Source organism: Pollicipes pollicipes, unplaced genomic scaffold (assembly GCF_011947565.3).
Source record: "Pollicipes pollicipes isolate AB1234 unplaced genomic scaffold, Ppol_2.1 Scaffold_5724;HRSCAF=6776_pilon_pilon_pilon, whole genome shotgun sequence".
Lineage (NCBI taxonomy): Eukaryota > Metazoa > Arthropoda > Thecostraca > Pollicipedomorpha > Pollicipedidae > Pollicipes > Pollicipes pollicipes.
In genome coordinates, this window is record NW_023596746.1 from 14,372,936 (window position 1) to 14,397,752 (window position 24,817).

The window sequence follows — 24,817 nt, forward strand, 5'->3', positions numbered from 1 at the left end:
CACATCACCCGGCCGGCCCAGTGACAACAGACGAGCTTGACATATGATGCGACCGGCTCAGTGACAATTGACTGATTAAAGATGACCTGGGAGGCCGCTAGTGACGCTCGACTGATATATGTTGACCTCGCCGCACAGGGAGGCAACAACATTTCAGTTTGACGGTATCTTTCCGTCTGTGTTTCCTGGCATAATGTAGTGTGACTGTCAGCTGTGTCTTTACCGGCTTAGTTGGGCCTAGCCTGAACTTTCACGAGCATGTGGCTGGCAGAACTTGACCTGCCCTGGTAGCGGCAAATGATTGGTATGCGTAAGTCGCACTCGCTTTTGGCACTGACGATCGGCTAGTGATACTGCGCTGGTGTTGCTGGACTCGACCAGCTGCTGACAATCGCTTGACAACGAACAATGTAACCTTCTAGTGATACCAGATCAGACCCGCTAGACTAGACTGGGTTACTTTAGCCGCGCCAGACGGTCCTAGCCGGTGTTTTGTGACATTTACCAAGCGCCATGTAGGCAACCCCGCCGTACGCTGGACATCCTGTGACCGGACTAAAGCTTTGCCATTCGTTTGTTACTATAGTGATGTTTGACTTAACAGCACGTGGTCTAAGGGGTTCACGCCTTGTGCTGTGCACTATTCCTTCACACAAACAGCGGGTTGACGTCTCATTGACTCCTCTGGTGGACCAGAGACCAAGCAGTGACGCGGCGCCATTGGTCCTTGACTGGACAGTGGCACAGCGCCAGTGTCCATTGATTGGACATTGACGAAGCGCCATTGACCATTGACTGGACGTAGACGCAGTGTCAATGACCCTTGACTGGACAGCGGCACAGCGCCATTGGCCATTGACTGAATATGGACGCAGCGCCATTGGCCCTTGACTAGACAGTGATGTGAGGCTATCGGTGCTTGACTGCAGAGTGACGCAGTGCCATTGGCCCTTGACTGGACAGTGACGCAGTGCCATTGGCCCTTGACTGGACGGTGATGCAGCTTCATTGACCCTTGACTGGACAGTGACGTAGTGCCATTGGCCTTTGACCAGACAGTGATGTAAGCCATTGTCCGGTGACTGGACAGTGACGCAGCGCCATCCGCCTTTGATTAGACAGTGACGTGAAGCTATTGACTATCTGATCCTATCGATGACGTGACGACATTAAGTATCGAACCCAACGTTGATATGCAGCCATTCGACATTTGACAGTGTAGTGTCGAGGCGTCGTCGGCTCGTTGATCACTGTGACATAGGCCTGTTTGCCATTTGACCGGGCGATGCCCTCACATTAGCCCTGTCACCAGACGGCGACGGTGACGACACTGGCTATGGACCGAAGTGTAACGCGACACCGTTAGGCATTTGCCCTGACGGCCTTGTGTCACTGACTCTTTGATCAGACTGCAACGTGACACCATTGACTCTTTGACAAGGACAGTGGTGTGGGATAACGTCGCCCTTTGACAGGACATTTACGTAACCACCGTGGCCTTTACCAGGACCGTGGCATGCCAACAGTGACCCTTTGTGCAGACAGACGACGTGACGATATCGGCCCCTTAGTCCGTACCGTGACCGTGACCAACGTCGGTACCAGACAGTGAGGGTCCTATATTTACCGTGACGGACCAACGTCTGTACTCAGACAGTGACGTGACGACATCGGTCCTTTATCTGTACCGTGACGTGACCGACGGTGTGTACTCAGACAGTGACGTGACGACATCGGTCCTTTATCCGTACCGTGACGTGACTGACCTCTGTACTCAGACAGCAACGTGACGATATCGGCCCCTTATTCGTCCTGTGATGTGATTGACGTCTGTAATCCGACAGTGACGCGACGTCATCGGCCCCTTATCCGTACCGTGACGTGACTGACCTCTGTACTCGGACAGACGTGACGACATCGGCCCTTATCTGTACCGTGACGTGACTGACCTCTGTACTCGGACAGTGACGTGACGACATCGGCCCTTTATGTACCGTGACGTGACTGACCTCTGTACTCAGACAGACGTGGCGATATCGGCCCTTATCCGTACCGTGACGTGACTAACCTCTGTACTCAGGTGACGTGACGACATCGACCCTTTATCCGTACCGTGACGTGACTGACCTCTGTACTCAGACAGTGACGTGACGATCGGCCCTTTATCTGTACCGTGATGTGACTGACCTCTGTACTCAGGCAGCAACGTGACGATATCGGCCCCTTATCGTCCTGTGATGTGATACGTCTGTAATCAGACAGTGACGCGACGACATCGGCCCCTTATCCGTACCGTGACGTGACTGACCTCTACTCGGACAGTGACGTGACGACATCGGCCCTTTATCTGTACCGTGACGTGACTGACCTCTGTACTCAGACAGTGACGTGACGACATCGGCCCTTTATCTACCGTGACGTGACTGACCTCTGTACTCAGACAGTGACGTGACGATATCGACCCCTTATCCGTACCGTGACGTGACTGACTCTATACTCAGGCAGTGACGTGACGACATCGGCCCTTTATCCGTATCGTGACGTGACTGACCTCTGTACTCAGACAGTGACGTGACTGACCTCTGTACTCAAACAGTGACATGACGATATCTCCCCCTTATCCGCACAGTGACAGGACTGACCTCTGTAATTAGACGATGTTTTCAGACGTCGGCCCTTGATTCGCACTGTGGTGTTACCTTTGTAATCAGACGGCGACGGACGCCTTCGCCATTTGGCCTTCCGATAATGTAACGTCATTGGTCCACATGCTTAAGCGATCCCGTTGATTATCTGACCAGTGGATGGTGCGACGACATCGGCTCTTTGACCACGTCATTTGACGCCATCGGTCATTTGACCGGACGGAAATGTGACCACATTGGCCATTTAACTCGAGGGAGACGCGACACCATTGGTTATTTGACCGGACAGAGAGGTGACAGCATTGGTGATACAACTTCGGATGATTGGGGGTGACATCATTGGTGATACAACTACCGTTCGGTCAAACACTACTGGTCATTTGACCGGACGGAAAGTGACACTATTAGTCATTTGACCAGGCGGAGACCTGACACCATGGGTCATTTGACAGGACAAAGACGTGACCCCCCATTGGTCATTTGACCGGACAAAGGCGTAGCCCCTCATTAATCATATGGCCGGACGGAGGCGCGACGCCATTAGTCATATGTCGGACGGAGGCGGGACGTCATTTGTCATTTCGCTGGACGGAGATGTGGCAACCATTTGTCATTTAGACGGACGGAGACGTGACGCCATTGGTCATGTGACCGGACGGAGGCGTGACGCCATTGGTCATGTGGCCGGACGGAGGCGTGACGCCATTGGTTATTTGACCAAATGGAGACGTGACGTAATTTGCCATTTCACTGGACAGAGACGTGACGCGTTGGTCATGAGACCGCATGGGGACGTGACGCCACTGGTCATTTAGATGGAGGGAGACGCGACGCCATTGGCCATTTAGACGGACGAATATGTACCACCAATAGCCCGAGTGGCGACGAAATGACAATGGCTTTTTGATCACACGGCAACGTAGCGGGATAGCGGACGATGATGGCGCTCGTGGCTTGTCTTCTTTGTTCTTGGCCTGTTTTCTTAGGTTGTTTGCTGTGACTTAGGTAGCTTTAAGTAAAGCTTGATCAGACCAGCCTGTCTCACGGTCAGCTAAAAGTCCGTAACCAATATTTGTCTGGCCTGTGGTCGGTTTGCAAATGCACGACTTTTCTGACCCCACTTGGCATTGTTTTATCTGACGTGTTTAACAAGGTTTTGTGACATACTTGGTCTGATAACGCTGCCACGACTGGTGACTTCTGCCGACGTATCAAGCCGTTGACGTTATTTAACACTGGACGGACACGCGCCCACGTGGCTGCTGATCACGTAACACGAAAGACAGCGGACTTGAGACGGACTTACCTAAGTCGTCAACGCCTGTTGGCATTGCAGACCTCACTTTTCTGACCCCACGTGGCTGCCGATCACGTAACACGAACGACGGCGGACTTGAGACGGACTTACCTAAATTGTCAGCGCCTGTTGGCATTGCGGACCTCCGACCGCTAACCTGCCTGGTAACACGAATGTGCGTGACATGCATTACCGATCTTACGTAGACAATGCTGGGCGGGGTAATCACGCAGCTGAAGACCTAGTTCCCCGTAAGTAGGTAACTACATGCTCCGTCAGATAACAGTTAAATGCTGGACTGAGCGAGAAGGCTAAACATTTAGTGTTCCCAAACGTAACGCCAAGAAAGCTTGGCATCTGATATTCCGATATTCCAGAGGTTTTTTGCTGGCAAAGATGGGGTTCATTAAAAGTGTTAAGGCGCTCAAATGCTAGAGAGCCTTGTTGCTAGCAGAATCACGCGCGTGTCATTATCCAGGGAAGCCCGCAAGTTGATGGCTGCGTAAAGCGCTCAAATATTAAATTCGGTGTCTCCAAACCCTTGCAAACGGCAGATATCTTCGTTCACGCATGATAGGATACCGCAAGAAAAAAGACTCGTAGTGAAGGGAACGGTGGTCCCGCAGTTGTTCTCTTGGTCACGGTATTTATGTGTGTTATGCAGCCGTAACACTGCCGGCCACGCTTGTTATTTATTGCGCGGACATTTGAACGCTGTTATGTATGCTTGTTATGCAGCCGCCCCGTGACAGTGCTTGTTTGAGATTGGGACAGCTGCTGCATGTTATAAAGGGGAGTTTTTTTTCTGAAAAGAGCAGTGGACACGGCCCAACGTCACTGTCAGCTGCACGTTAGAAACACCGGCTAGTTCGTAGGCGTGTGCCGGTGCAGCTACTACTTGTAGACGGATATGTCGCCGCAGACAATGCTCACACGATAATCTTTGGTGGCTGCTGAACACATCTTGTTCTGCGTAGGCCGCTTTGGTAGATAAATCATCCTCGTTTTTACTTGTCATGTAGTTGACTTCATCTTGTTACGCAGTTAGGTTTTGTTACTTAGTTGGTAAGCAATTTTGTTGGCTAGTTGGTAATATTTTTGTTGACTTGTGTCTTAGAACCTTTTGCCAACTAGTCCGTTGGCAACTTTTGACCAGTAGTGGTAAGGACCGAGTAAGTTACTTCTCCTGACTTGTTATAAAGTTAACAGCTGACGGATTGTTACGCACGGGATTTCTACAGACTTGTAGCGCAGGTAGCTCTCTTGCCAGCGGTGCTTATGGACTAACGTTACGGCTGATGGTCCTCTCGTTATTTAGTATGACGCGTGATAGGACGTCGGGGCGTTTAGGATTCGTCGTGACGTAACTTGCTATCTGACCGTTAGTGTTGCCCATGTCTGTTGTGAACCACGCACTAGGCAGACAATCGCTTACCATGACGAGTGGACGATGGGCAATGGACTGATCCACTTACCTTGTGACGGATCGATGTGTTACACATAGTGAAGAGACCATGCGACGTGACTGTGGCGGTGACGACTGCGGCAGCTGACTGACTTTGTGTCACGACTATCCAATGTAATACCCAATGCGATGTGATTTTCGGCTGGAGCTGAGGCACGTCAGTTGATATTACCAAACATGCCCCTTTGTCTATTCAGCTATGGACTACCAAAGAAATCATCAGACAGTGATAATTACATGCAGCTGCTTCGTGATCCCATTCTCATCTTTCTTCCAAGCGCACCAACGCCTACGCTGCGTTTCAATCGGTTGGTGAAAACTGTCAGGGACATGGTGGGAATTTATGAGCAATTTTCCAATGCGACGAAATCTTTGGACTGGTTGCTGACTCGTTTGTTGATGCCTTCTGTACACGTATGTAAATGTGAGAATGTGAGCTCTGTCGGGGAACGGACAGTTTCAGCTCCGCGTTCTCAGTATAGTGCGACGACTTCACTGACTGTCTAGCCACTGGCCAGCATCTGTTAGAATGTACGCCGCTGGGCTGACCCGCGACAACAATACTCACCCTGTGGGGCCCACTAATCTGCCGCCTGTAACACTCACCCCGTAGTTGTGAAATACACGGACCGTCGTTACAGCTCGGTGTGACTGCCTGACATGAGACGTGCGGACACAGCCTGCTGGTCCCACAGACAAGACCCGACAGACACGGACAGCTGGCCCGACAGACACGGTCTGCTGGTTCGACAGGCACGGCTTGCCGGCCCGACAGACACAGTTTACTGGCTCGACAGACACGGTTCGGTGGCCCGACAAGCACGATCAGCTGGTCCGACAGACGACGAGGGCGTATCAACAGCCGATGGACGAGTCTGACAGCGCATGGCCAGGGGGCGTATGACGACTAACGTACAGACTGTACCGTGCCGACGCCCACCAACAGGCCACCGAACTGCTGACCGACCAACCAGCTAACGGCGTCGTCGCCCAAACAGACACCAGGCATCGGAATCGTTGACAAATCAACTGACAGACAGACGGTCTCGACTCTAGCTGTCGTGCAAGGGTGCCAATTTATATAATTTTGTGAGGGAGCTGCCTTCCCCGCAAATGTTGATCCCCACCTCTTTCCGATGTCGATCCTGGTTTGATCCACCAATGGTCTGTTTCTGGAATGTTGCAAAGATCGATGGAAATGTTGAATATTGCACGAATCACACCTTCCCTGGGCTAACTGATGCCCATGACTCCCATGCTGCTCAAAGAAAGGAAAAATTATATAGGTGGCGTAACGTTATGACACATTATTGCTCGTCAAAATCAAGTGGCCTACCAGTTCAGACAAAGACATTCGAATAGAGCTCACGTTGTTGGGCCTCCGTCTCGACCACCGCAGTCATTTCACAAATTGCCACCTCTTGTCATTTGTCGTTGGGCTGCAAAAAAGTCAGCAACTGGTATTAATATCTGCAAAGCGAAACATATATACTAATGGACAAACGCAGGGCTGGACAGACAGACGAAAGTGTTGCAAAGGGTGGCAGACTTTGACAGACATAAATACGGGCATATATGGGCTATTGCATAACCTCCAGATATGCGGACGGCCTCTGAGCCAACTGCTTATCATCTGGCGAACCACGGACTGCAGACGTGCCAAATAAACCAAAACAAAACGCTGCAGTTGACGTACCCAGGACTAACAAGCAAATCGCCTAGCGATAGAAAACTTTACAGGTTGAGTAAACCCACGGATACCCATATCAAGTGAGTAACGGGTTGGATTTGATGCATATTTTGGGGAAATTACGGACATTGGTGCGGGGTAACAAGTTTACTAAATATCTGTTAGGTACCCCAAGAGATGATGCCCAATGTTACCACCTTTTCAATTTAGTCTAGACATTTTTAATTGGAGGCATTTCTGAAATGAAATCTCACGCCAAGCAGTGTTTTTTTGTGAACACTAATCTCACCATCCGATGGTGAAACCCCAGTTCCACGGCAGTAACCTGCGGCGGAAGTTTACAGTACTGCAACGCTCGGCACAGTAAGCTCCGCCCACTGACCTCACGTGACCTTAAAGCGCGGCTGCTGCCACCTAGCGCGGACCCTCCCAGCCTGGGCCAAACAGCCAGCAACGAGGCGACTGGAACCCACCCTCCCCGCCACGGCTAGTGCGGGAGGCAGGCGCTTGAACCGATTGAGCTACGGGGGCAGACTGCTTGCATTTATTTAAGGCATCATTGGGTTAATGTCCCTATACATTACTTCGGCGATTATCAGTAAACAATAGTAAATTTGAGTGTAAGCTGGCAATTGAGTGTGTGGAGGATGGGTACAGCTGTTTTAAAATGGGTAGCGAGTGAGTATGGGCACAGCCTCAGGGGCAGCAAGTTGGATTGGGCACAGAAAATCTCACCAATGAGACCCGGGGTCGTAGCGCCTGGCATCTCACGCACTGACGTCAAAGACTACACAAAGTGCTGGTCCCTGGACCAAACGTCGAACAAACGAAGACCCTGACAAAAGGCGCATCAACAAATTGACACGGGACCAAAAGCTCATCAGCCCTGACCCGAGCATATCTCATGGACAAAAAAGCATAAAAAATCAACTGCGGACCAAGATCTTACATTTAAGACCAACTTGACTATGACCAACTACCCTTGACCAAACCCGTCAGCTGACAGACTATGAATTAAAAGCACACTATCCGACGAACGCTAGACGGCAGCCCACAGACTGACAGACTGCCGACCACAACAGCGCGAAAAGGCAGGCCCTATAGGCCAAAACACCACCAAATCACGGACCCCGTACCAAAAACAACGGCTGGCGTGACCTGGACCAGACGCACGGTGACTGATAAGACGCCGGACCAAAACCACATGAACTGACATGTTCTGGACTAAAAACATTTTCATGTTATTCATCATGGCAGATAGACCTAACTGACAGACCCTGGGCTATGAATACACTAAATGTCGGAATCAGAACCAGGTATTGACTTACCTACAAGCACCGGACAACAAAAAAGAAACTGACGATTGCCCAGACCAAAATGTACCAAATGAACCGTCTTGAACAATATCCTAAGAATATGCTCAGTGTGTAAAGGACCCTACATCAAAACCTTACCAACTGACGGCCCCTGGACCAAAACTGTACCAGCTGATGAACCCGAGGCAAAAAGACACGAACTAAGACTCTGGATATATTCACAAGACCCGACGGACACCGGGCCAAAAAGACCAAAGCTGACCGACGCTGACTGACAAGCTTGCTTATAATGAAATTTGACCAGAAAATCATTAAGGTCGTCAGATACCGACAAAAATCCCAGCTGACAGACGACAGGCCAAAAGCACAGAAGCTGACGCACCCTGGTCCGAACTGCGCGACCATGGCCCAAACTGATGTACCATGGCCCGAACTGGCGCACCATGGCCCAAAACTGATGCACCCTGGCCCAAACTGATGTACCATGGCCCGAACTGGCGCACCATGGCCCAAACTGATGCACCCTGGCCCAAACTGATGTACCATGGCCCGAACTGATGTATCCGGGTCTAAACTGACGCACCCTGACCCAAAATGCCACGAACTGACACCTCCAAAAGCCCGTGAATTGGCGGATGTTAGACCAAATCCACGAACACGACTGACGCCACTGGGGTTGCGGTAAGCCGAACTGTAACCGGGGCAAACGAGCAGTCAGGCTTCACTGCACGAACTGATCATGCATATTCTTAAGATGGCGTATTCTGTCCAGTTACACGTAAATTTACCACCAGTGCACCGGTGTGCAGCATACAAACTCCAGGCCACATACAAATAAAACCAAAGAACTAGAGAATGCCGCTCTATACAGTTGTATCTAAAATCGTGGGCGTATAGGCAATATGCGGGTCTACCCAAATAGGGATACGGATGACGTCATAACGGCCTGACGCTTGACATCCACGTCACTGAACCAGGCAGAGCAAACCCACAGGGGAACAAACGACTTTGACGATATGTGACAAACAAACGATAGACGACGAACATGCTTATCTTGACTTTGGTGATCTTGACTTTGGTGCAACTTTGACTTTCTTTGACTCCCTTGACTATCTTGACTTTTGGTGCAAGCAGACAGACCTTCGTGTATGACCATCTCTATACGTAAACCTTAAACCATTGCTGCACCGGCTGACGGACAGACCGCAAGACACTCAGACAAAGCTTAAACTAAAAGACGTCAAATTGCATACTTTGGACCGTTGACTGATTGAACTGGCTGACTGAGCGATGAATCCGCGCAGTCAGTTGCTAAACTTACTTAAGTGCTGATTTATTGCATTTCTTACTGGTTTGTAACCGATAAAGTTCAGGCTTTCTGGCTAACTCGTCAAAAAAACAGACCAGTTTTGAACGAATGGCACGACTGATTTGTAACTGGCAAAGCTCAGGGTCCTGAACGCTGCTTCAGCAGCAGTTCTTTTAATTCGGACAAATGATACAGAGTAAACCGAAGCAAGTGAGAAAACACCAACTATTAGCACGTTTGGAAAGTCGCGGATCCCAGACCAGTGTCACGTGACGAAACGCTAGGGGTATATTGGCAGCGACCCAACGACAAAGAATCTATGCCGTCGGCGTCACCTGTGACGTCGTACCCCTTAATTCTGCACCTTTTGGTCTTTGAAGCGACCCGGACGAAAAATATTCTGCGTAGCGTCATATAGAATCGGGAGGCGCAGAATCTTTGTATGCGACTCGATCGGAGTGATACTGAAATGGCGAACAGATTCAATTATGAAGAGGTCCGTTTGCGGGACCAGGACCGACCACGACTCATGAAAGCTGTTTCATATGTTACAACCAGCAAAAGCTGCAGTTTCCATTGTCAGGAGCACTCATAGCAAGCGCAAACGAAAACCTTGTGTCTTTACATGCGCAGTTATTGTCACGATAGTTACAAAGATGTAAACAGGAAACGTCTCGCGCTGCGAACACGTGTGGCTAGGAGACTCTTTACCGATGTTACATAGCGACTATGTTATTGGACCCTGGACCAATATTCCTCGACGGACGCTAGACGAGTGGCACATGATGGACGCTAAACGCACGTCACATCTCATATGACGGGTGATTGACACATGACGTACGTAGGTCATTACGACGTGAGCGACACTGGTCAATTTCGCTCGACGGACCACAAACCAATGCCACATGCCCTAGACACCATGCTAAAGTCATGCGGTAGACCCTGGAGCGCAACCACGTGGCGGTAAAATCACTTTACACTTGACTGACCCTAGACCTATGTCCGACACCAGACCGCAGATCAGCGCTCCATAGCGGAGTAGAACAGTGGTGTAAGGCGGACCCCAGACCAAGGTCCTAAGACCAAGACGCATCCTGAGCCAATGTCATGTAATGAGCTCTGAGCCATTATCAGATGAAGAACACTAAACCAGAGCTCCAAAGCAGACACTAGATCTGCCCTTATCCCGAATTCCAGGTCTGTGTCAGCTGACCAGCCCCCGACCAATGTCACCTGAGGAACGTGGGTGCCACGTGACGTCTGACGGACGGTGTCTATTACGGGACACTAGATCAATGACATGTGACAGACTGTAGGATAATGTCATGGGATACCCACTAGATGATTGACATTTGATGGACTGTAGGCCAGCGCCGTGGGACGCATGCTAGATCAGTGACACATGACAGACTGTAGACCAATGTCATGGAACAGACGCGAAATTACTGTCGTGTGAAAGACAATAGATCAGTGACACATGGCAAACTGTGGACCAGTGTCATCGGACGGATGATAGATTAGCGTCGTATGGGGGACACTAGATCAGTGACACATGATACACCGTGGACCAGTGTCATGGGCGGACGCTGTAGACCAGCATCATGGGATGAATGCAAAATCAGGGACCATGCACAGACTGCAGGCCAGTGTCATGGAACAGACGCTAGAGTAGTGTCGTATGAAAGACGCTTGATCGGTGGCATGTGACAAACTGTGGACCAGTGTCATGGGACGGACGCTAGGTTAGTGGCGTATAAAGGACACTGAATCAGTGACACGTGACACACTGCGGACAAGGGAAATATGGCGGATGCTAGATTAGTGCTGTGTGATGGACACTAGATCAGTGACGTGTGACAGACTGTGGGTCGGTGAAACGGGACAGATGCTTCATTAGCGTCGTATGGAGAACGCTAGATCAGTGTCATATGAAGGGCACTAGATCAGGGACACGTGACAGACTGCAGACCAGTGTTATGGGACGGACGCCAGATTAGTGTCGCATGAAGAACACTAAATCAGTAACACGTGACAAACTGTGGACCAGTGTCACGGGACGGACGCTAGATCAGTGTTGTAAGGACACTATATTAGTGGAACGTGACAGACTGGAGCAGTGCCGTGTGGGACGGATGCTAAATTAGCGTCGCATGAAGGGCACTTCGTCAGTGACACGTGACTGTGACTGTAGACCAGTGAAATGGGACGTGTGCTTGATTAGTGTCGTATGAAGGACACCAGGTCAGCGTCATATGGAGGACACTAGATCACTGATACGTGGGATAGTGGACTGGTGTTATGGGACGGACGCTAGATCAGTAATGTAAGAAGGACACTAGATCAGTGGTGCGTGACAGACTACGGAACATTCCCATGGGACGGACGCTAAATTAACGTCGTGTGAAAGACCCCAGATTAGTGGCACCTGATGGACCGTGCACCACTGGCATGGGACGAACGCTAAATTAGTGTCGTATCAAGAACAATAGATCAGTGACACGTGACGGAATGTAGTCCAGTGAAATGGGACGGATGCCAGATTAGTGTCGTATAAAAGACACTAGATCAGAGACGCGTGACAGATTGTGGACCAGTGTCCTTGGACGAACGCTAGATCAGTGTTGTATGAAGGCACTAGATCAGAGACACGTGACAGACTGTGGACCAGTATCCTTGGACGGACGCTAGACTAGTGTCGTATGGAGGACACCAGATCAGAGACGCGTGACAAACTGTGGACCAGTGTCTTTGGACGGACGCCAGACTAGTGTCGTATGGAGGATATCAGATCAGAGACACGTGACAGACTGTGGACCAGTGTCATGGGACGGACGCTTGACCAGTGCGCATTGAGGACACCTGACCATGTTCACATGCCGACCTATAAGTCATGCTGCGCATGCTGTCGCATAGTACCATAGTTAAATATCGCATGTCGACACTACGCGCATACAGACGCTGTTGTGGTATGAAGGAAACTTGGCACGAGACTGACTAAATGCTAGTCACACAGCAAATGTTAATCATCAACAGAGCCCGCACAGTAGATGTTAATCATTCACAGACCGTAGGGTCACACTGCAGATGCTAATCACTAACAGACCCTAGGGTCACACTGCAGATGCTGGTCATTAACAGGGCCTAGATCGCTGCGTAACGGACGGCAGATCAGTCACTCGACAGACCCGAAACTAATGTTGCGTGACGGTTATTAGACTAGTGTCACGTGACGGGAACAGACCACTGTCACATGGCGGCACGAGCCCCCTGTTGCTGGACTGCCAGTGGGGTGCATGACGTACCCCAGACCGGGTGGACACCAGACCGGTGGTGGGTGGCGGAGACTGAACTAATGGCATATCATGAACAGAAGACCATTGGCCCCTGACGAATTCTAGATCAGGGCACGTGATGGACATCAGGCCCACAGCATGTGACATACTGCCACATGCTGTCGTCATTATCACGTGTCAGACCCAAGACCAGTGTCACTTGACGGACCCTCGACCAGTGTCAAATACCGCGCCTTCTAGAACGGACCCTAGACAGACGCAACACAATTCCAGTGTGATGGGCGCTAGACTATTGTCGAGTGGCAACCTTAGACAGCTGTCACATGACGGACCCTGGAGCGCACTTGACGAACACTAGATCAGTGTTGCGTGACGGACAATAGGCCATTGTCACATGACGCTCGAGCACTACAGCAGCACAACGGACTGTAGATCCCTGTGCCGCAATGGACCCTGAAACAGTACCACGTGACGAACTCTGCGCCAGTGTCGTAAGCCGAACACAGTACCATATGACGGACTCTAACGGACATATGACGGACAGTGCCGTAAGTCGAACACAGTACCACATGACGGACTCTGCACCAGTGTCGTAAGTCAAACACAGTACCACATGACGGACTCTGCACCAGTGCCGTAAGCCGAACACAGTACCACATGACGGACTCTGTACCAGTGTCGTAAGCCGAACACAGTACCACATGACGGACTCTGCACCAGTGCCGTAAGCCGAACACAGTACCACATGACGGACTCTGCACCAGTGTTGTAAGCCGAACACAGTACCACATGACGGACTCTGCACCAGTGCCGTAAGCCGAACACAATATAACCACATGCGGACTCTGCACCAGTGTCGTAAGGCCGAACACAGTACCACATGACGGACTCTGCACGAGTGTCGTATGCGGACGGATACCCGCCGGTTGAGCAATGGCCCACCGACGGCCCGCCTGCCGCGATGTCCCGACAACCAGGTATAGGACCAGGACCAGGTTACAAGCCGCATGGAGGTCCCGTATACGAGCGACATGTAATGTCCTTGACCGCCCACCGCATACCAGGACCTTTCGAAACGTAGCCTGGACAGACCGCGTGCGCATGACCCATACTGAAACGGACGGTGCATGTGACAGTTTAACGTGCGTAGCCAGCGTGGAAAGACTGGCTGTTACGAATGACAGACGAACAGACGTGTACCTAGCATAGCAGACTGGCGTGTTACGAATGACTGACTAACAGACATTTACCGAGCCTAGCAAGACTGGCCGTGTAGGAATGACAGACTAACAGACGTGTACCCCAGCATAGCAAGACTGGCCGGTACGAATGACATACTTACAGACATGTACCCAGCATGGCAAGACTGACCTGTTTACGAATGACAGACTAACAGACGTGCACCCAGCATAGCAAGACTGGCCGTGTACTAATGACAACCAAGACAGCTAACAGACACGTACCCAGCATAGCAAGATTGGCCGTGTACGAATGACAGGCTAACAGACGTGTACCCAGCTTAGCAAGACTGGCCGTGTACGAATGACAGACTAACAGACATGCACTCTACCCAGCATAGCAAGATTGGTCGTGTACGAATGACAGACCAACAGACGTGTACCCAACATGGTAAGACTGGCCGTGTACGAATGACAGACTGACAGACAGACCCAGCATAGCAGACTGGCTGTTCACGAATGACACACTTGCAGACGTGTACCCAGCATAGCGAGACTGGCCGTGTATGGAATGACAGACTAACAGACGTGTACCCAGAATAGCAAGACTGCCTGTGTTCTAATGACATACTTACAGACGTGTACGCAGCATAGCAAGACTGGCTGTGTACGACATGACGGACATGTACAATGACCAACAGACATGTAACCAACATGGCAAAACCGGCCGTGTGCGAACGCCAGACTAACAGACGTGTACCCAGAATAGCAACACTGTCTGTGTACGAATGGCATAGTTACAGACGTGTACCCAGCATAGCACGACTAGCCGTGTACGAATGACAGACTAAAAGACTCAGCATAGCAAGACTGGCCGTGTACGATTGGCCGACTAACAGACGTGTACCCAGAATAGCAACACTGTCTGTGTACGAATGACAGACTAATAGACGTGTGCCCAGAATAGCAAGACTGCCTATGTACGAATGACATACTTACAGACGTGTACCCAGCATAGCAAGACTGACCGTGTACGAATGACAGACTAACAGACGTATACCCAGAAAAGCAACACTGTCTGTGTACGAATGACAAAGTTACAGACGTGTACCCAGGACAGCAAGACTGGCTGTGTACGAATGACAGACTAACAGACGTGTACGCACCACATGGTCTGACTGTATACCAGTGGCAGCGCTCGATCCGAGGTGGCGTTTCCAGTTCACGGATCATGGATCGGCACGATCCCTGCGGCCAAAGGCTGAACCGGACACGCGTTCTGCCGTAATAGGGCAGCCGGCAAGACCCACATCAGCGACACCGACCACGCGGCCGTGGGCGTAACAAGCATGGGCTGAACAGAGATAAACTGTTGTATAGTGTGGGACGGACGACCGTCGTTGGGCCAGCACAAACACCGTCTGCGGTGAGCGGGCATCGCAAACCATAATGGAGTGTGCCGGGGGACGAGGCACAAAAGATTGATCTGATCAGAGCGAAGGGGCAGATTACAGGACCTGAGTAAATAAGTCGGTTCGAACGTAGGCAGTGACGGCGGGCGGCGCCTGAATAATCGGTACATCATGGTATGGACATGGTTTCTGGTGGAAAGGTCCGATCTAGCGTCAAAAACGCACTGGGCAATCCACAAGAACTGGCGTTCTGCACTTGTATCCGTATAAACAGGATAACAACATATTGGCACAGTTCCGACTTAATTAACCGACAAGCGACCGACCCGGCATTAAAGCAGGACCCCTAACCTGCTGAAAATGCTGGCCCCGCTGACCAATTCGTGGACAAGGGTCTGAACTGGTAGGGGAGGGTTCGGCGGGGCACGTGTGTGTGATGATGCGCAGGGACACATAGAACGGACAACTCGCACTTATCTTAAGTAAGCCGGAACGTAAAGTGACAGAAAGACTGAACTTGTGCATGCGTGCACATGTATGACTTGACAATGACGATGGCTTTGTGGACATTACTCGGAGTAGGCCGAAGTGACGACAGCCTGGATGTGTGGTATGCACGCCTCCGACAATCGAACTGTGAGAACTGTGATTACATCTGGAAGCTCTGGTGCGCGACTGTCGATCGTTGTTTGTGACTCCGCTGCCCATGGTGTGCAGCTATCGCCTGTGACTCCTGTGGCGTGACGAGCATATGAATACGTTAACTAAACCTAGCATTCTGTGTACAGGAAAAATACACGAATCCATGAAACCGTGGTTTGTGTTAAGCGCAGCACAAGTTGTGCTCTACCGGCCCTACCGACGTGAGAAACTACTCCCAAAAGATGTCAAATGTATATTGTTCTCAAACACAACAAATGCTCAAAAACCCGTACAAGGACAAATCACAACCGCGTCAAAGGTGGCCCCGTCGCAGGAGCCGCGCCACCTGCGGCGGGGAGGAGGACGCCCTGGTCCGGCCGTCCACCTGCGCAGCCGCAGCCCTTGGTCTCGGCCGAAGATGCGGCGCAGACCGGCGCGGGGCCGTCATCGGCCGAGGCGCTCCGGGCCTGGCCGGAGGGGGCGCCGGCCTCCCGGTCCTGGCCGGAGCGGGCGCCGGCCCTCCGGTGCCGTCCGGCGGCGCCGTCGCGCGGCGGCCGGTGATTGGGCGTCCACGGGCCGAGGCTGTCGGCGGCGTAGAAGTCCATCGGGTACTGGAGGCCGCGCCAGGCCACCTGCTGCAGTACTACATTCGCCTCGTAGGGTGTGAGCAGCGGCCGGGCGAAGGCCGAGCCCCAGTCTGCGGCAGTCACAGCGTTCCGTCACGCGCCAACAGTCAGCCGGGGCCGGCGACGCGGGCCGGTGCCGAGGCGCCGGCCAGCACGGCACCATCAGACGTCACCACCACCCGAGCTCAGGTCGAGGCACGCGACACAACACCACGCAAATGTCCACAGTCTTATCGCGGCCACTACTGGCCAAAGAGCCCTTTTTCGTTCGTGACAACAGTGAAGCGAAATCAACGCATCGTAACTCTGTTTTCGCGATCCCGTATTTTGTGTTTCTGATCACCGAAATGACTTCCATTTGAACACAGATATATTCGTTCACTTAATCCCCACTTCTTCCGACAGCACGAGCAGCATTCCTTCGAACATGTCACAGTGTGAGCGCCGACGCCCCGCCTCCAGCGGTGACCCGACGCACGGCCATGGCGAGATGTCCCACAACTCACCGATGGAGAGCCGCGGGCACGAGGTCTGCACCCAGGCGTCCACCTGCGGCAGCAGGCGCAGCTTGTCCGGGAAGACCTCCGAGAGCAGGACGGTCACGTGCTGCAGGCCCCGCTCCGTCAGCCGGTCCTGGTGGCACGGCGGCCGAGCGGCGCGTCACGCTCAGGGCGGCACGCTACGTCACGGGGCGTCACACTAAGAACAAAACGGCACGTCACGGGGCGTCACACTAAGAACAGAATGGCACGTCACCGGGCGTCACACTCGGAGCAGCACACCACGCCACGGGGCGTCACACTTGGGGTAGCACACCACGTCACAGGGCGTCACACTCGGGCAGCACACTACGTCACGGGCGTCACACTCGGGCGGCACGGCACGTCACGCCCTCACGTCGCACGTCATGCTACATCACATCACATACCGCACAGAAACATCAGGTTGCACATGCAATGTTGCATCGCACCACAATCACGTGGACTGACGGCGCTTCGCCAAGTCCTGTCACGCGCTGCATAGTCACACCACAATACAGCATCATGGCACGCGACGCGCCATGTTCACACAAAACGGCGAATACGGCCGGATGCCATCACCCCCGCTTTATGCTGGTCATTAAGTTTGGCGCAGCGACGATGCATGAAGTGTTCACAGTATGACAATGCATGCGGCAAAGCGCCTGAGGTGTTTGAAAATGCTTGGCAAACAAAGAAACTTTGATCGTATGGTGAATTCGAAGCGGGTTCTCGAGACTCAATCGACTCATGGCAGTTACCTTCAGATTCTGCATAACCTTTGGACTTCCTTGACGACCTAGGGTGCCCAGTATGACGCCGAAAGTGCCGGCTGTCGTCGCCTTGGTAACGGCGTCAGACCGCGCTGCCACCATGCGGTCCTGGTCGTAATACTCCTGGCTGAACACCTTGCTGTACGGATCGTACCTGAAACACGACGCAATTGTCGTCATTGTTTTGGTGGTGGCAGCCGCGTGTCACCGCTGACAGCAAGGATCCTCTGAACACGCACGCTCGCTGGGATCACAGGCAATAAATCAGAGAGGCTATGTTTCCGATTTTCCGTCAGATCAAAGCGTTACGCCGTTGGCAACCGCGAGAGCGCACGCACTAGACACCATAGAGAGTGACTCTAGTAATCCCGCGGAGGTGTCGAAGCGAATGCTGGAACTGGCGTCATACGCAAAATGTAACAGATTGCTTGCACTGGACAAAAACAATGCAGCAGATCACTTGCACTGCACGACAACGAAGTCCCGTATGTGCGACAACTGTCACGCGCTCTGGCGACTCCTGGGCCGGTCATGTACACGTGCCTGAAGAATGTGACGCTGGGGTTAGCGATCATGGCACTCTCTAGGTGGAAGCGGCCGTCGCCCAGGTACACCAGGACGTCCGTGTCCTGGAGACGGGGCGAGGTGCAGCCCAGGATCTCGCCCGGCGACAGCGGCCGAACCTGACCGTACAGAGGAGGACGTAAGGCATCTACACACCGACAGCGGCCGAACCTGAACGTACAGAGGAGGACATAAGGCATCTACACACCGGCAGCGGCCGAATCTGACTAAACGGAGGAGGACGTACAGAGTCTACACACCCACAGCGGCCGAACCTCGCCGTGCGGAGAAGGACGTAGAGCGTCTACACACCCACAGCGGCCAAACCTGACCGTGCGAAGGTGGACGTAAGGCGTATACACACCGACAGCGGCCGAACCTGAACGCACGGGGGAGTACGCAAAGCGTCTACACACCGACAGCGGCCGAACCTGGCCGCACGGAGGACGTAAAGCGTATACACACCGACAGCGGCCGAACCTGACCACGCGGAGGAGGACGTTAAGCGTCTACACACTGACAGCGGCCGAACCTAGCTGCACAGAGGAGGACGTTAAGTATCTACACACCGACAGTGACTGAACCTGACCGTACGGGGGCGGGCGCAAAACGTCTACACACTGACAGCGGCCGAGCCCGACCGTGTGGGGAGGACGTAGAGCGTCTACACACCGACAGCGGCCGAGCTTGGCCGTGCGGAAGAGGACGTAAGGCGTCTACACACCGACAGCGGCCGAGCTTGGCCGTGCGGGGGAGGCGGTGGGATTGCCGCGGGGAGTAGCTGACCTGAGGCACTGTGACGTCATAGCCGGACTCTCGGAGCTCAGCAGCCACCGCCTGCAGAGTCGCCACAAACTGCACTGTGCTGACAAGGGCCAGCCGGCGATCGACCTGCCGCCCAGCGGTGCGGCATGCAAACAACCGTTAGTCGCTGCCGCCCGCAGACAAAACAAGACTACCGAGGCTTTTAACGAGTCATATTGCTCAATTCGAGCACTTGAGACGCTAACAAAGCACGAAATGCTGTTAAAAAACAAATTGTTCACAAAACGTGGTAAAATTTTCGCAGAAACTGATAACATGATTTACACTTCAACCGCAATCGGACATGTCAAAACACACCTTGATGTTGAATTTCAGCATTTCCACAAAGTGAAGAGCATCTATCTTGATATCGACGAACACGTAGAGCATCTTGATGGAAGTCTGATCAACGGGGATCAAGCAGCTGTGGCCTGTAAATACCGACATAGTGATCGGCAGTACACCTCGTTGAGATACAACCCATCATGGTGAGGTGCTGGTTTGGACTCACCGCCGCGAAAGCACCGCTCAAATAGTGGTCCGTTTGCAGCGCTCAACCCTGCTCTAGTAGCAGTTGTATGAATAAAACTGCACCAATTTGTATTATATGCCATGCCACTTACATGCCATGTCACAAGCATCAAAAGGGCACTTCAACATTTGTCAATCAAGATGATAGTTAAGACGCTGGTATGTAATTGTTCCCCTCCTCATTTTTGCGGCAGTTATATACATATAGCGTCACTATCTGTACTGTGACAACCTTATTTGGAGTTATCATTCTTCTTAATGGCACTTTATAAGCAGTACTCCCTCGTGTTGAAGGGTTATAACAAGTTGCATGCGGTCAGTATGCGTTCGAGCCAGACAACTCTGACCACACGCTCGGTAATAGGTCGGAAAATTATTTAACTACCTACATAACACAGCACTAAGGCTGTAAAGATTATCTTTTTGCAATCCACAGGATGTGTGTGTCATGCAAAGTATTAGCGGTACACTCACACGCGATCTGGTGTGTCAAGCCATCCTAAGTAAACTTTGTGTTTTACTGCAACTCCAACATGGGACTGAAACGATAGGTGCGGAGGGCTCTGTACACAATCTGGAGGCCTCTTATCCACAGTCCACGATGACACAAATTCGCTAATGACCTGGTAGTGCTTGGCATCACGGCTCGTCGCTGTAAGATTATACTGTGACAAGTGATACTGGTCATACTGGTGATACGTCGCTGCCTTCCGAGTTTTAAGGTCATTCTACACCATACAAACATCTGGCACCCATTTTCTGGGTGGGCTGCCTGACCTTTCCCGCCCAAAAGGAAAAGCAAGCCTTGATCTGTCCGAATGGCCTTGATGCGTTTATATCATGTCGGCAATGTTACGGCCTGACGCTTACCGTCGCTATGGTAATTACCATACTTGAAAGGTAATATGATTTGTCACTATTTTCTGGTCGTTAACTATTTTCTGCTTTGACGATGACTTTTGATGTGCGACGCCTTTGTATAAAGCGAGAACAAAATTGATCGTAATATTCCTACACGGTCACCTCTGCCCCAAAACTTTCAGCGAGGCCATGAGTCAGCTGGCTAATCTGCAAAACATGGCATGTTTCGACGAGATCTCCTTGGGGTAGGGTTGGGGAATAATTGGAATTTGGGGCAGATTTTGGAGATTTGGGGGAAGGAATTCCTGAATTAGGGTACTTTACGTTACTTTGGGGTAGCTCATGGTACCTCGGGCAGGTATCGCATTAGGTAGAAAGTTTAGTTTTTACCCAATGAGATGCTTTCAGAAAAAAAGACATTCGGGCGGAGCCGGAAAGCGCACTGAGGTGCGTCAACGAAAACCAGAGTGACAACCCACAAAGACAATAGCAGCCCAAAGACTTGATTCAGCCAGTTCATTACACCGAGCTGAGAGCAAGTCAGCTCTCAACAGACGCGTGTGTCACTGACCGTAGTGGACCATGAGCTCGGCGCCGAGCGCCTTGGCGCTGAAGTCGTCCACACAGCAGGCGCCGTACGTCACATCAGCCATGATCAGCGTCTCGACGCCGGTGAAGCGCTCCAGGATGTCGGCGATGGTGAGCGAGAACACCAGCAGACCTGGCCGACACGCGACACCCACGTCATAGAGCAACAGACGGCGGCTCATCAGGACACCAGCAGGCCTGGCCGACACGCGACACTCACGCTATAGAGCAACAGACGGCGGCTCATCAGAACACCGGCAGACCGGCCCGCCGTACGACATCAGAACACCGGCAGACCGGTCCGCCGTACGACATCAGAACACCGGCAGACCGGTCCGCCGTACCACATCAGAACACCGGCAGACCGGTCCGCCGCACAACATCAGAACACCAGCAGACCGGTCCGCCCGCCGTACGACATCAAAACACCGGCAGACCGGTCCACCGTACGACATCCGAACACCAGCAGACCGGTCCGCCGTACGACATCAGAACACAAGCAGACCTGGCCGACAAGGGTCGCCAAAATACCAGCAGGCTTACCCTGCACGTGACGTCACAACAGCAGACTCACCTGACACCGAAGATTAGAGCAATAGCAGACTTCGTCGGCATGGGACGTCGAAACAGCAGGCGTCTCGGACAGGAAACATACGAGGTGTGGATGCAAATTCACACAAGATAAAACGCACTTACCCTCTGGAAACTGAAGAGCCACACATTTTACACTCAATTGTTTTATCCTCCATATAGTCTTGTGCAACTCAAAATTATAGTTCTGAGGAAGAACTTGGATAGCATCATTTAGATCCGCATCGTTTAGAATTTCCTCGGGTATCTTGTTTGCCGTGCGCAGGCCCCCAGTAATGACCTTCCTATTCTTCTGAGCGCTTATGACAACGGCAGTCTCCATATCTGAAAGGAGAGTATTGCAAAACTGACCACATACGGCCCCCGCATGAACAAGGCGAGCGACGCGTCGTGGACATACCAAAGTCCGCGCAATATCGAGACAAAGATCAGCGAGTGTTCTCCATGGCAGCAGCAGCCCACACTCGCCTGCCAGTCACACCTCTGCTGCAGATCATGAGGATAAAGGGCCCAAAATGTGTCTATTGCAGTCCACCAGACACCATACAGCATCCACTCACTGCATACCCAGTCCACCAGACACCTTACAACATCCACTTACTGAGCACCCAGCCAACCAGACACCATACAACATCCACTTGCTGAACAACCAGTCTACTTCAAGAAGAGATGGCAGCTGAAGGGCAGCCAGTTTTCCACCAACCTCACTATCATCAGAATGTTGGCAGCATCAGCTGCCCAAATGACAAAAATGCAAACACAGTTTTTTTCTAAAGCAGAAACATTTAGTATACTCATGCATCTCTGATATTAATGCTGTGTTACATGCAACCTAATCTTTTGTGGTGGAAGCAATGTATGCATTCCTAATGGTCACATATAAGTTCTTACTTTTCAGTCTTTGTTTTTCTCTCTCATGCACTTTTTACTTGAAGTTTAACACGTTGACTATATGACAACACGGTATTTGGAACACTGCATACAGGAGACTTGGTTCTGAAATTCCTTTACTTGAAGCAAGGAATGGAATAATGCAAAATCCCCATGTGCATAAAGGTGCTGTGCACCTATATTAAGGATATCAACACATCTGGATTGAGGTTATCTTTTGGGTTTTCCATCATGAACAATTACCCACAGCAAACCAAGGTGTGTACTAGATGGAGAAATTCCTTTGAAGCAAGCATGTTGAATGACTGGGATAGCCTTGCTGTCCTTGCTATTATGGCACAGTCAGTGTAGGGTTATTGAATTACACAAACACAATCAATCAAAATGTGAAGCACTTCTTTCCATTCTTATTGCTGTAAATTTGTTGTTGCTGTGGATTACATGGCAAAGACAAGCAATGTACAGCTCGTTTTTGTTGTGTGCAGACCGCTGCACATAACACATCTGGCCAATGTGCTAGTAAGGGTGCATGCCTTTAATTTTTCCAAACAACTACATGCACAATTTGAGCCCAGATTTTCATAACCTTATAGGTCAAGCTCTACCCATTGATGAAGCAGCTGGTGATAACACAGATACAAGCAAATAAAGTTCCTTCAGTTCCAAAGGTGGGCAACACATCAAGTAAATTAATTCCAGCACTTGGGTGCAGCCATAAACAATTTACAGGCACACACACTTACCTCCCCTCTTGGCAGCCAAGTTACAAATGGCTTTGGCCATGGCATCACAGGTAAATCAGGAATATGACATGGACTTTCTCCAAGTGGGGAGTTGGCTTCCATTTGCCAATAATGATTAGGCCCCTACAGTCTTTTAGAGTGCATTATTCTGAATTAACCAGCCAAAATTTTCTGAGAGCACAAATGTAAAGCAGACACGGCAGAACAACACAACCAGATTGTTAACCATGCACTCACATGCCTGCCATCTCCCCCCCCCCCCCCCCCCCCATGAAGGAAATTAAATGTCATAACACCCAGATCACACTGTTCAGCATACACAAGTAAAGAGTCACATCAATGACAAAATATCCATGGCACTTGTGTTTCCTATAATTCCCTGTGAACCATAACAAGAAATTAACCATTCACTGTCCCCTCATTGGGAGCTGTCCAGTATGCGTCAGGGAGTCACTTTGGAAATGCAGTGTCAGATACGTACCACAATATACAAATCGCTTTCAAAAATAAATGCTGGTAAAAAAGCTGTTGGGGAAAGAACAGAAAGTGTAGAGTTTAAGCTATGCACCACACTCATCTGTGCAGCATGGCACAAGGCTGTATGTTGCACGTCCGTAGTTCATCAGGCTCGTCTTTGTAAAGCCATATATGACTTCGGCTGCACAACTGTTCGGCAATGGTCACTAGTGCTAGTGTTGTCATAAATCGCTCACTCATTCGTCAAATCATCGTACAGAGGTTGGTCATTGGTGAAGATGGTCTGTTTATGACAGTACTATCTGACTGTGTATACAGGAATTGCGCTGGGCGCACGCATCCTGAGTAAACCTTGATTCCAAACGTTCTGCGTGTGGACGGTGGAAGGTGTAAACCCATCGCCTCTCCATTTTATGTTATCGTGAGATTGATGTATTTCAGTTGGTAGGTTCTGTTAATATGATGTGGGTACCGTACCGCTGACATTGTGTGTAGTTTTGTCTGCCGCAGAGCTGAAGTTTGTTATAAGGCGCCTGTCTTACTAGAAATGCTGGCTGGTACGGAAACTTTCCGAAGCCCTGCCAGGTTCCTGTAGGTTGCAGT

The 24,817-nt window shown here is 51.2% G+C and overlaps 1 protein-coding gene across 2 annotated transcripts; it reads right to left on the reverse strand.

The window, feature by feature from the left end:
- Positions 1-16,517: 16,517 nt before the first annotated feature.
- On the reverse strand, positions 16,518-24,334 carry LOC119103382 (2-(3-amino-3-carboxypropyl)histidine synthase subunit 1). Of its 2 annotated transcripts, none has more exons than XM_037226902.1 (9): positions 24,306-24,334; positions 22,209-22,427; positions 21,496-21,645; positions 19,851-19,963; positions 19,515-19,619; positions 18,708-18,847; positions 18,153-18,318; positions 17,380-17,506; positions 16,518-16,944 (listed from the first exon to the last, which is right to left on the reverse strand). In XM_037226902.1, exons 2-9 carry the CDS (start codon positions 22,423-22,425, stop codon positions 16,550-16,552), a joined length of 1,413 nt encoding a protein of 470 aa, XP_037082797.1. In that variant the 5' UTR covers positions 22,426-22,427; positions 24,306-24,334; the 3' UTR covers positions 16,518-16,549. The 2 variants fall into 2 exon arrangements, with proteins under 2 accessions (XP_037082797.1, XP_037082796.1); XM_037226901.1 differs by lacking the exon at positions 24,306-24,334 and adding an exon at positions 24,219-24,304.
- Between the last annotated feature and the right edge of the window lie 483 nt (positions 24,335-24,817).

Coding starts and splice junctions, on each gene's coding strand:
- LOC119103382 (XM_037226902.1), bottom strand. CDS start 22,425: ATGGAGACTGCCGTTGTCATAAGCGCTCAGAAGAATAGGAAGGTCATT. Junction 19,964..21,495: donor CGAGCTCATGGTCCACTACG/GTCAGTGACACA, acceptor CGGTATTTACAG/GCCACAGCTGCTTGATCCCC. Junction 18,319..18,707: donor CCCAGCGTCACATTCTTCAG/GCACGTGTACAT, acceptor GTCGTGTTTCAG/GTACGATCCGTACAGCAAGG.